Source organism: Ochotona curzoniae, unplaced genomic scaffold (genome assembly GCF_017591425.1).
Source record: "Ochotona curzoniae isolate NIBS_2020 unplaced genomic scaffold, NIBS_Ocur_1.0 contig_2723, whole genome shotgun sequence".
Taxonomy (NCBI): Eukaryota; Metazoa; Chordata; class Mammalia; order Lagomorpha; family Ochotonidae; genus Ochotona; species Ochotona curzoniae.
The window spans coordinates 21,144,910-21,157,728 of NW_024465573.1; the positions used below are offsets into that span (position 1 = coordinate 21,144,910).

The following is a 12,819-nucleotide window of genomic DNA, read 5'->3' on the forward strand; positions in this document are numbered from 1 at the left end:
CTGGTGTTTGAAGGTGGTGGATTAGCTTACTGAGCCATCGAGTTGGCCCATTAATTCTTTTTCTGAGAGAATGACCTAGCAACCAAGAACAGTTACTTCTGCTTTCTGACATTCACTGTGAGTTCATTATTAAACAGAAAGAGTGATAGGCCTTCATGTTTGATTTTGTATGACGTAACAAAAAATGTCATCCAGTGGGTGATGTTTGTTTTAGTTTTCTGGTTAAATTTCTTCAAGGCTGGGTTTTTTTTTTTTTTACTTACATTTAGGATTTATTCATTTATTCATTTATTTATTTATAAAGCAAAGTGACAGGGAAAAAGAGGGGGAGGGAGAGATTTTCCATGTGAAAATGACTCATCTCTAAGCTCTCATGCGTTAGCTACCACCAAATAGTTGAGCCATTATTTGCTACCATCTGTGTGCATTAGCAGCAAGCGAGATTGAAAAAAGGGCACCTGGTACTCTAACCTGTGCTTCAACAGGTGATATTAGTTTTGAAAGTAGTAGATAAACTCATTGTGTCACAATGCTGACATTGGAATTTTAATTTTCTCCAGTGTGATACTAGACTTTTCTCATCCTCCATGGGATTTCTGTTTAACTGTACTAGAGTTCTTGCTTTAAACAGGTGACGGCAAACAGTGGCCTAGAGAATAGAAATCTCTTTTGAGTCTATGATTAGAGAATGGTTTTCAACCCTTAATAAGCTGGGTAGCAATCAGAAGACAAATGCATCATGACATAGAAATTATATAAATTAGAGTTCATAAGTGAAGTTTCATTGAGAAGTAACCAAACCCTCTTGTTTACATGTTGTTGTTGGCTGCTTTTACACTACAGTAAGAGCAAGGGACAGTTGGGACAGACACCAGGTGGCCTATAAAGTGTAAAAATCTTATCAGCTTGTTGTTTACAAAGTTAAGTGATCCCTATTTCAGAACATTGTCATATTCTACTTCCTCAAATGAATGAACCTTTTTGGCAATGCATGTGGGATTATTTGCAAAGATTGTTTCATAGCGATGTGTGTGTGTGTGTGTGTGTGTGTGTGTGTGTGTGTGCACACACCTATGTGTGTCTATGTCAGCAAATATAATTGAAGAACATATTGATCTGATTTCCAATCACATGCTCAGGTGGATGGACATTATTGATGCCGTATGCAATGGTCATGTCCCAGGCATCAATGAGCCCCACGTTGAGATCCTTGAAAATGTCCTTCATAGTAAGATACTGAATGTAACCATGGAAATCTCCAAACCTCTCTGTGTCTATGTGCATCTCTCTGATGTTTTCTGTCTTAATGATCACCTTAGTGGCTGGGCTTCTCATGAACAGTCGCTCAATAGCCTTTCGGACACTGAGGGCCCTGCGAATGAAGATGTCAATGGGGAAGGGTCTGAAGTGTTGGCCAAAGGTGATGACGATGACGGTATCCTTGTCACCTGGTATCCGGTCAATTTCCCGAGGGATGTAGCCATCATCTACCACTGAGTAGAGTTGAACTGTGACAAAAGGATGACTATGTTTTTTCCATTGAACCTGAGTGTGTTTTTCTGGATCCAGGAGCAAATGTTTCTTAAAAAGTCCGGTTCCATGAAGATCAAAAAATTTTAGTGCTGATAAAAACAAACAAATCTTCTAGTTAGAAGATAACTAATATTGATCTAATATATATTCAGTTATATATGTGTATATAATTGAACATATTTAGACTTATTTTTATTTGAAAGGTGGAGTTAGACAGGAGAGAAAGAAAGAGAAAGGAAAAGGGGGGTGGATCTCATCTGTTGGGTCATTTCCTAAGTATGTACATAGCTGGGACTAGATGAGGTTTCAATTCATGTCTCTGAACTGGGTGGCAAGGACAAAGTCACTTGAATGATCACTTGCTGCTTCCCAGAGTACGCATCAGCAATTGGGAGCAGTGAGTGGCCTGAACTCCAGGCACTCCAATGGGGTCAGCATCCTGAGTGGTTGCTTCAGATCTTAACTGATTAGTCAAACATCGCTCCCCACTCCTAGATTATTTCTGACTATTTTTTTCCCTTATCCTCTCAGGCAGGTTGCAATCCACATTTGGGAATTGTCATTCAAAGTGTAAAACTATCATTGGAATTTACAGAGAGGATCAACATTTCTTATGAAATGGGGAATGAAATATATTTTAAATTGATAGACTTGAATTCAGACAGATACATGCAGTGGGAAACAAAGCAGTTCAAATGAGACAATGAGACCTCATTAAACAAGCAATAAGACAAGCCCGAATTTCTACAAGAAAATAGCACATCTACATACTTCTCACTACTTTGGGTAAGTAGTAGATCCATTGGCGCAGTGTAGAGTCTCCCAGGAGGTAGATGAGTTTTCCTTTCAAGCAGTGACTCACTGGAGCTGTACCTAGTACAGTCTGATTACAAAATGTTGTGAACCATCTTCCTTGTATGGTGTAACCACCAGGGACGGGGATCTCCATTCCAATGTGGCATTTCCCTTTTGTCTCTGTAGTCTCTGCTAACACAGATACTTGTGTTTGCGTAAGTTTAACATTGAAATTTCTTTTTTTCTTGCCATTCACTATGCTACTAACCCATCCCGAGTGATGGGCACATGTTGAATTTTCATTTTTGTGCCATCCACATGTCCATTGACAATTACATTATGTATTAATTAGGAAAAAAGCTGGAATTCTGCAAGAATGTTCAATATGTAATGAATTAAAAAAAAAAACAGGAACTTGATTCTCCTTTAAATCACATAGCTGGAGGGAGCAAATTAGCCAGGGCTAACCTGGAGTTGCACATGTCAGGGACTCTAGGGCCTTGTAGCCTGCTTTTACACTGCCCTTTTTACATGTGGCTTCACTCTTATTTCTTGCATGAAATCTACAGATCAGCCAGAAAACAGGAGGGAAATGAAAAGGAAGGACAATCTGTTTAAGTTTTGAAGACATGACTTAGAATTTTTTAATATCACCTCCATTCATTTCCTCCTAAAAAAAATTGAGCAATGATCCTGATTACAATTATGCACAGCCATTGACTTGTTGCAAGAATGGGGAATACCCCAGTAATATCTGCTTTATCCTCCTGGCTTAGTTTCTGAGTTGCCTTGCAGTGCTGGTTATTTCTGTTCACAGATCAGCACATTTTTACTGGGTTGTACTTTCTTTGTAACCTATGGTCAAAGTGGCAAAAAGAGTGCTAGTGGCAGAACTGGAAGAGGTACCTAGAACATGCTCTATGTCCTAGTGACTTAGTTTGCTAAAGGGCATATTGTTACTCCAGAATTATGTTGCAATTATTTTGATTTGGTTTCTGTGAAGCTCAATAGCTTATCCTGCTGGATCTCTGTTCCCATGAGCCTAGAAACTTGAAATCTCTAGTCATTATTTTCTTATTTTCTCGGCATACTTCAGTGAGATGATAGTTTTTGAGATATTTTTATAAACTATTTATTGTATACTATGTATGTGTCAGAGTATTTAATAATTTCAGATGCATAGCATATTCTCATATGTTTTCTGTTACCTGTTAATTTTGCTTAATACTTTTTTTTTATTAATTACATTGTATTATGTGACATAGTTTCATAGGCTCTGGGATTCCTGCAACCACTCCCATGCCCTCCCCCCATGGTGGATTCCTCCACCTTGTTGCAGTATTACAGATCAAATTCAGTTGAGAGTCTTTCATTGCAAACATATACCAAGCAAAGAGTCCAGCATCAAATTGTCCAGATACATTCAATGGTTTCTTGGGGAGATCATCTCTGGTCTGAAGGAAGAGCTGGCAGAACATCATCCCAATCAATTTAAAGCCCCAACTTAACATCAACGATAATTTACAACATTATACAATCAATTGACATGGTATTGAGTAACCAATATGTTAAAAAATGCAAGTTCTTAACCACATCCTGTGACTACTTCATTGACATTTCAATTTCAGTTTATATACTACTGGCTTCTATACAGCTTAAAATGGCTATAGGGTACTATTCAACTGTCTCATGCTATTTTCATTTTAGTATTTAGCAGTTTATAGCATTGAAGCATACTTTTGCTGAACTTGGCAGATTTTAGGACAGTCTAAACTGGCTTATAACTCTAACAAGACATATGTCAACGGTTGAGGTGCAGAACCTTTTTAGGAGGGGTATACAGAGAAATCTTCAATACCTTAGTGGGGAGTAACTAATCTTTGTGTCCTACCTAGTAAGGTATATGTGAACCCATGCTGACCATTTCCTGTCTGGTTCTAAGCTTTCCTTATTGTTCTCTTTTGTAATGGGCTTGAGTATTATGGATAGTTTGTGGGTAATAGTGCGTTTTATAATATTTACCATTTGTTTAGGAGATTGTTTTTGATAGATTAATTGCCCACGAAATATTTCCACATTCTATTTCCTTCTACCTGTGACCTTTCCACATGTGACTAAGATTATGGCCTTGAAGATATGGATATGACCCTACATTATCTTTAGGGCCCAACCTTACATCATTTTTCTTCAGATATAGAAAGTGGCTGAAGGCTGGGTCAGGGAGATGTGACATGAAGGCTCGCTCCAGTGTTGTGACTTTGTAGACAGAGAAAGGAGATACAAGCAATGTGGGTATCTATAGAAGCTGGAAAAGGCCAGGAAGTTATTACTGATGGGAACCACACACCAGGAGACCTGCAGTGACTAGGGCTCCTGTTGTAGACACATGTGAAGCAGCACCTGGCACAGGGAGCAAACTTACTGTTACATTGAGAGACAGCAATGTGTTGGTCTTGCATGATTTCAACTCCCACTTTGGACCTTCAAAAAAAAATTAGGACAGTAATCAGCCTGTTGTGTGACCACATAACACAGGTAACCTGAATCACCTGGTTGAATTGAAGGATTATTTTTTATTTTCTGTAACTGAAATTTATTGTTGTTATTGCAAAGTTAGACTTGCTTGGTATTGCTAATAATTATGTTTTGTTATGCGGAGAGAGCTGAAGTCCAAACATGCATACTCATCTGCTGCATACAAGCTGTACTTACAGGAGTTTGTGCTCTAATTGTTGTCTCATCTATAAATTCACATATTTCTTGCACACTTCACAATTCTTTTTCAAGTTCATGTAATTTTTTTGGATGATGGTCAGTCTCTAAATGCTCACTCTTACAACCCATCATGTCATGATCTCCTTATTAGTTGCCTAAGGACACCCGTCTCCTTATCAAGGCACATTGAGCTTTTATTACAAGGTCCCTGATTCCCTCTTAAGTCTGTTTTCTGTTTATTTTCAGTGATTCCTACAAACTTGCTTTCTGCATGTGGTAAGCTTTAGAAAATGAGGTGATGCATTTCCTTAGCCCACTGCTATATCCTTATCGTCTATCAAGGCAGGGGGCATAAGGAAGTGTTCAGTCTGATGCATGAATGATGTTCACAGTATTTCATTCTTCCAGTTGATCAAAGACTGCCCAAGTTTTCTAACTTAAATGCTCTTACAGTGTGTTATCAGTCTTTGTATCCAGTGTGTGTACTATAATGTAAGTGGATTTAGGCACAGAGTGGCTCAGGGGGGAATGAGGACCAGGCTTCAGGCACACAGATGTGCTACCTGATTACTGCTATAAGGTCCAATGCAGAGAGTCAGTGAGTCAGTATACTTTCCCTTTGGACTGAGGGATTAAAATGGTTGGTCATGGATAGGAAGATAATTGGTTAGTTGCATCATGAAGCATAAAAGACAAGGAACAGAAACCCAACTATGCATTTATTTATTCAGCAGGGAGTCAGGGATCTAGGAAGTATAAGGTAGTACTGCATCCTGAACAGTTAAGTCCTGAGAATTATGTGACCATGTGATCAGCTGGAGCTCATTGTAAGGAGTGGGATTTTACCAGATCTCAATGTAGAGAATTGATTAGATGTGGGAAGGATTCTCGACAAGAGGTTTTGTTAGGTATCCATTAGAAGTAGTTTAGAGATAATGACAGCGTCTGAAATTCACATGGAAAGAATTGGATGAATGTGAAAGACATTCAAGAAGCAGATTTTATGGAATATGATCTGATGGGTAGAGGAGCATGGCTGTCACACATCTAGGACAGAAAGTCTGTGAACACAGAGAACAACTTTACATAGAGAACATGGTGTAAAATCAAGGTCAACAGTTAAGGACATGACTGGATCTGACAATAGCAGTCGTCCTAGAGAAGCACAGGTGTATTTTGCAGTTCCACCTTGGGTGCCTGTCTTTTATTGACCATTTCAAAGAAAACACCAACTTTGTTGTGGACTGTGACAACATGCCCCATGGAGCAGCACACATTTGACCAGAATCTTGAGTAGAGGAGGCATCTGAGAATGTCATACACAAGGAAGAGCATGATAGCACTCTAGAGGATCAACTGTCAGTGTATGGAGATGTAGACTTACTTGTGGAAAAGGCTTTTCTCCTTGCTGGTTAGATACGTAACATTGTTATTGCCAGTTCTTACATGGGTTAAGGCTTCACAGGGCATGTGCTGAGGTTTCACACAGTAGAAGATCTCTTGGTCTCCATCATTCAAGTATTTGCACCATTGGGTGTTGGAATTTGGAATCAGGCTACACTCAGTGAAGACATCAGAGGTTCCATTCACAAATTTCCCTTTGAAAAAAATTCTGTCGTAGCCTTGGTTCCTTGCCCGCCAGAGAGCTGCTGCCCCTTCACTGGGGTGGATGAGGAGCACAGAAAGAGAGACCTGGCCTTCCCAGAACAGAGTGAAGCTGACAAGGTAGGTGCCATTGTTGAAGTCGGTCACCTTTCCTGAAGCTCCTGCCTTCAGGGCTGGGGAGGACATCCTGGCCCTCAGGAAATCCCCACCGTATTCCTTCCTGTGACCCAAGTGGTCCTTCATCTCCAGCAGGATGTGCAGCTGGTCCCCTGTGCAGTATGAGTCTTGAGGGTTGAGGATGGTGGCTGTGCTGTGAGTGGCACTGGTGGTGGCGTCCATGTTGGTGAACGGTCTGGGTGGGATCAGCCGATCTAGTTTCTCCAGGATTTCCTTCACTCTCAGGTCTGTCCCTGTAGGTGATGTCACCAGGCTCAATGGTGTTTTTGGGAATGCGGGCATCATGGAGGCATTGCAGTAGCCAAAGGAGATGGGTACTTTTAGAGCACTCCAGATCTGAAATGACAACAAATGTGAACTACTATAAAATGAGCCTTTTCCTAATCATTTTTCCTACTATTTTTTCCTAGTATTTGATGACATTTTCCTTAGTATTTATGAAAACTGTGCTGTTTTTTCTGCTTTTGATTTCTCCCATTGTGACTAAAGCAGTATTTCTGAAACAAAACTCTATTAGTGAACTCTCCTTGCTAAAAGTCATTCAATGGTTTCTCAGTTCTTAGACGTATGTCTAGTGTTACATGGCTTTATGGTGTCACTACTTTAAGAAAACATAGGTATTTTTGTTTTTTATTTGAAAGGTTGAGGAGGAGAGAATGATAGAGAATCTCCCTCCATCCTCTTGTTCACTGTTAAAATACCTGTAACCGCTAGTGATGAGCCACAGCCAAAAGTCAAGCACTCCATGCAGGTCTTCTAAGCAGCAGGCAGGGACACAATCACCTGAGCTGTCACCTGTACCTCCCAGGTTGTGTTTTAGTTGCAAGGTGGATGGAGAAGAGCCTTGAGTGCACCGAGGCATTCATGGATGGGATATGGGAATCCCAAGTGGCCCTTCAACTACACGACCCCATACCCACCTCGTGGCCTCTCAGTAGTTGTTTCCACTTTTTTCCTTATTCTCCGTGTTTGGATAAGAGTAGCTACTTTGATTTTTAGGAGCTGTTCTACTTTTCTTTCAGCTGTTGCTCTTTACTGATACTTTGTCTTTTCCGTAAAGTACTTGAACATCTCTATCTTCTATTTTAGAAATTTCTACAACCTTACATATCACTTATTCCTTTAGCATCGAGCAGTGTCTTATAGGTACTCAAGTTTCCATACTTTATCATTAATGGGAGGCACCTTCCATGCTATTGTACAAACATGGACTCTTCCACTGCAGTCTAGATCAGCTGAGTCATAATCACTAGATGTGTTCTGTGGGAGCATAGGAAAAATCTTGAAAAATTCATGGAAAATGGAATTAAAGGTATATAATTATTTTGTTACTTTTTGAAATACAAATAAATATCAAGAATTTTCAAAATACCCATTCCATGAATTTTTTGAAATGTCCTTATATATGTATTTTAAAGCCACACAGGCATCATAAGCTCAGTGGTTTTGGAGAAAGGCAGTTGTAGATGAGTTATTGTCAACTCTTTCACCTTTTAGAGTGCACATAAAATTTTATTTAAAAGCTTATTAAAATATGCTGGAATAAACTAAATGAGATGAGATTGAAAGGGAATGAGATATAATGAAAAATAAAGATGAACAGAATCTAAGTGGAAACGTTGAAAAAAATCTCCACCTGAGGCTGGCCTTGTGGTGTAATGGCACAGCTGCCACCTGCAATGCTGACATCCCATGCAGGCACCGGCTGGAGTTCTGGCAGCTTCTCTTTCAATCCAGGTGTTAGGACTGATAAAGCTTTGGAAGAGGTAACCAAGAATTTAAGATATAAATAAATAAAATCCCACATAAGGACTATTTTTGTGCATTGCGAGAAAACACCTTCAAAAGCCTTAATTGGTACAATGAAGAGCACAAAAATGAGATAGAAACTAATCATGCAATATAGAAAATAATTCTGAGAAGAAAGATATAGTTACCATCACGATAAACATATTTATGTTTTTCACCTCCAAAATTGATAGTCTACAATGTTTTAAGAATTGCTTATTTAATTGGAAAGTCAGCTTTACAGAAAGAGAGAGAAATATCTTCCATGTGCTAGTTCACTCCCCAAGTGACTGTAATGGCCAAGGATAAGTTATCTGAAGCCAGGATTCAGGAGTTTCTTCTGGGTCTCCCGTGTGTGCAGTATGCCAGGGACTTTGGCCATGCTGCTACTTTCCCAGTCCATAAGCAGGGATCTGGATCAGCAGTGGAGGAGCTGAGACATGAACGCACATCCATATGGGTTGCTGGGAATGTTTTGAACTACATGTAGTGAGTTTCCTAATTTGTATAATTAGGAAAAGTAATTTAATGGAATGGGTATGTATTTTATACTGAAACCTTCTAGGTGTAATACAAAAAAAAAAATGCAGGGCTTATTTCACTCAGGTACAGTGATGTTTTTCCCCTTTACTTAGCTTTTATTTCTATATATTTTTAAAAGACTTATTTTATTTTTACTGGAAAGTCAGATATACAGAGAGGAGCAGAGACAGAGTGGAAGATCTTCCGTCTGTTGATTCACTCCCCAAGTGGCTGCAATGGCTGAAGCTGTGCTGATCCGAAGCCAGTGCCTGGAGCCTCCTCCAGGTCTCCCATGTGGGTGCAGGGTTCCAGGGGTTTTGGCCTTCCTTGTCTGCTTTCCCAGGCCACAAGCAGGTGGCTCTATGGGAAGCAGGATTATTGGGATTAGAACCAGCGCCCATATGGGATCCTGTTGCTTGCAGGGATAGATCTTTAGCCGCTAGGCTATGGTGCCACGCCCTATTTCTACATTTTTTTTCATCTTTTTGCGCAAATAATGTCTAAATTCTTTCTTTTTCCCTGTGAGTATATAGAGAAATATATATTTAAGATCTATAAAATGGCATGTGTATATGTCATAATTGATTATGGCTTATTTCAGGATTATGAAGATAGCATTGAAGAGTAAAATCTTACAATACAATTTATATTGCAATAGACCAAAAACAAAATGTCATGAATTTTCCTTTCTCTGAAACAAATAAGCTTGCAATTTCCAAGAAAGGAATTTATATACTTCAATATTTATTTAGCATAAAAGTGCAATAAACGAAAAATCCTTTAACACTTTCAGAGCCAGAAGGAAGACAAGAACATTAGCCACCAGTACCTGCATTCATGTTTAATTTACCTATTTGGGTACTGAAGGTACAATGTAAGCTTGCTTGCTGTCTTTCTCTGTGACATGCTGCCTTGCAATTAAAATTAATAAATAAAACTTAAAAGAGAAATTAGATACAGTAAGAGAAAGTGACAGACTAGATTCATGTGGTTAATTAATAGTATGGCCATTAAAAATGTAATTCAAATATTAACTTTATTTTGTTTGAAAATATTTTGAAATTCCTATGTAGTTTTTTCTTAATACCTATTTTATATGAATATCTTTAAGAGCCTTTGTAGATACAGTTGGATATTTTAACAAGATAATTCTTTAGTGTTAAGAGAATTGATGACAAAGCCAAGGGTCATTTTAGGGGCACATGGGAGGTGGATTCTGCTTAGAATGGATTGAAGGCATTTGGGAAAGAGGACTGAAGACATTCAGAATTGAAAATTATTCCAAGAAATTAGATGGAGAAGGGGTACAAAGGGTAACACAGAACAAGTTAAAGAGATACGGGCCTGACTGGCAGAGACAAACTGGACACAGATCACACAGGTGAGAACATCACATCCAACAGGGAGAGCTGTACTGACCTTAGTGGAGTTCTGAGAAATTGTGAAAATTATCCAGAGACTTGCTGAAAGACATATCAGTGTCAACAGGTTCTGAGGTGTTCCAGCTGGGAACATGGTGAGTGTCCTAAGGAGGAAGACAGAGGGAGTTAAAGAAGAAGTAAATCTCTGTATACTTTTCTTAAAATCATATCCATAATTTATTTTTCAGCTTTTCATATATATATATATATCTCCATATGTATCAACCTACATGCATTACCTTTTAATCTTTGTAGAATAAGTAAGTGTATCTATTCAGATACATGTAAATACATAATGTGCCCATTTATTTTAAGTATAAAATCTATTTATTATTATTGGAAAAGCGGAAAGTTTTACAGAGAGAAGGAGATGAAAAGAGAAAGATTTTCCTTCAGCTGTTTCACTATTTAAATGGCCACAACGGCCAAAGCTGAGCTAATCTGATGCTGGGAGTCGGGCGCCAGGAACCTTCTCTGGATCTGCCAAGCTGGTGCAGAGTCCAGAGGCTTTGGGCCTCTTTCCCTGACCTCCCAGGCCACAAGCAAGAAGCTGGTACAGGAATTGGAACAGACAGCACACGAACCAGTACCAATATGGGATCTCAGCACCTGAAGGTGAGAATTTGGCCATGGAGCCATTGAGCTGGTTATAAATGTAAAATCTAATGTATGGTAAATGTAAATAATTGTGGAAACTACCACAAACAAATGATGGAGTATTGCTATCACTCTAAAAATGTCTGTTATTCTACAATACTAATTTTCAATTAATTAATTAATCATTATTGCTAAATTCCATCATACAATTTTATAGGTATAGGGTTACCTCCCTCTGTATCCCTTTCTTCTGTGTTTATTTTCCACTCTTAGCATTTCCCCCATCTAATCACAGTAATACAGTCTCTTTTGTATTCATTGTTTTCCCTTGGTATTTCAAAATGTTTGTGGAAAAAGGGAATGAAGATTATGAAGTTTACTCTGGTGCCAGATGTCCTCTGTCATAATGTATGGAACAACATGTCATAAAAATACTGTGTATGGATTTCAAAATTATCCACCGCAATAAACTGATAAGTTTGACCTCATTTCTAGCAGACCTTTTCAAGTAATTTTAGGCTAGAATTTGCCACTGAAGTTTGGTCCTTCCTTGGGCAAAAGCTGTCTTCTATTTCTCCCCCAACTCACACTATATGCCTCAGCTCCCTTCTGCCCATCTGTTAGCTGCTCCTTAACCCTGTTTCAGTAAGAATTGTTCTTTCCTCCTTCCACGACCCTGAAATAGGAGCCACATGTGCCACAAGTGCTTCGTCACTACATTCTTTCTTTCGCATTAGAACATTTAGAGTTACAATGGAAACCTGGTAATATAAGTTAGCAGTTAGCAGCATGCATTTTGGGGGAAGACTTGGAAAGCTGATGAGACAATGGATTATGCTTGGGTTATGAGACATACTCTGTACAGTATCCTTGCATAAATTCTTTCTTATTAGCACGGCAGGGAGAGGGGCAATTCGTTTCGTTTTCGTTTGCTGAGCACCAACTCTGAAATTTGGAGATAACGATTTTGTCTGGGCTTAATTACTGTGCTTGGTCAAGAAGAGCTGATCTACCAAGGGGAGACAGTGAATGAGGAAAGGGAAAGAGAAACGCAGGAAGAGATGGTGAAGGGGAGAAGGGTAGGAGAGAAGGTCCTGCCCAGCATGTCCTAAGGTGATGTGTTTGGGAGAATAGACATCAGCCTCAATGGCTTGAAAAACTTAATTTGGGAATGCAATATAAAAGGCCCCTGCTCTCTGTTGCTTATCAGCTTTGCAGTGAAATTTTAGGTTGTGTGAAAAGATTTTGTGTTGCTGAATTTGTTTGGAAGCATACAAAACGGTTTTATATTTTGGATCCTGTTGGTGCAGAGCAAAAACGAATGTTTCAAATGCAAAATAGAAGCTGGAGAGCCAAGATTCAGTTAAAACTGGTTCACCTTTGTGGAGTTCACAATGCTATTACTTTAAACAAATGCAGTACACATCACATCTCATGTCATACGACTGACTTTTGGTTTGAATGATACTGTCCATGTCACTGGAGCATGGTGTTTGGCACCTTCCAGAGGGCTTGAATCTCGGGCTAGGTTGGTATTTAGACAAATCAAAGAGTGGAGGTGAGGACGAAGCAACATCTCTAATCTCTGACACGCACCAAGAGTATATTGTGATAGATTCTTTATAATCACCAAAAGACTATCAGTTACTGAGGAATTCGAATTAAG

The 12,819-nt window shown here is 39.1% G+C and overlaps 1 protein-coding gene across 1 annotated transcript; it reads right to left on the reverse strand.

The window, feature by feature from the left end:
- Window positions 1–1,086: 1,086 nt before the first annotated feature.
- On the reverse strand, window positions 1,087–10,650 carry LOC121153983 (NXPE family member 1-like). Its single transcript, XM_040976731.1, has 5 exons — window positions 10,555–10,650; window positions 6,428–7,161; window positions 4,751–4,809; window positions 2,305–2,517; window positions 1,087–1,622 (listed from the first exon to the last, which is right to left on the reverse strand). The coding sequence occupies exons 1-5, from the start codon at window positions 10,648–10,650 to the stop codon at window positions 1,087–1,089; spliced, it is 1,638 nt and encodes a 545-aa protein (XP_040832665.1).
- Between the last annotated feature and the right edge of the window lie 2,169 nt (window positions 10,651–12,819).

Bases quoted from the DNA above. Each gene is read 5' to 3' on its own strand.
- LOC121153983 (XM_040976731.1), bottom strand. From the start codon at position 10,650: ATGTTCCCAGCTGGAACACCTCAGAACCTGTTGACACTGATATGTCTT. The intron at 7,162-10,554 runs GTCAGTACAGCT...TTGTCATTTCAG, and splicing joins TTTCTCAGAACTCCACTAAG to ATCTGGAGTGCTCTAAAAGT. The intron at 1,623-2,304 runs GTATGTAGATGT...TGTTTTTATCAG, and splicing joins CTTACCCAAAGTAGTGAGAA to CACTAAAATTTTTTGATCTT.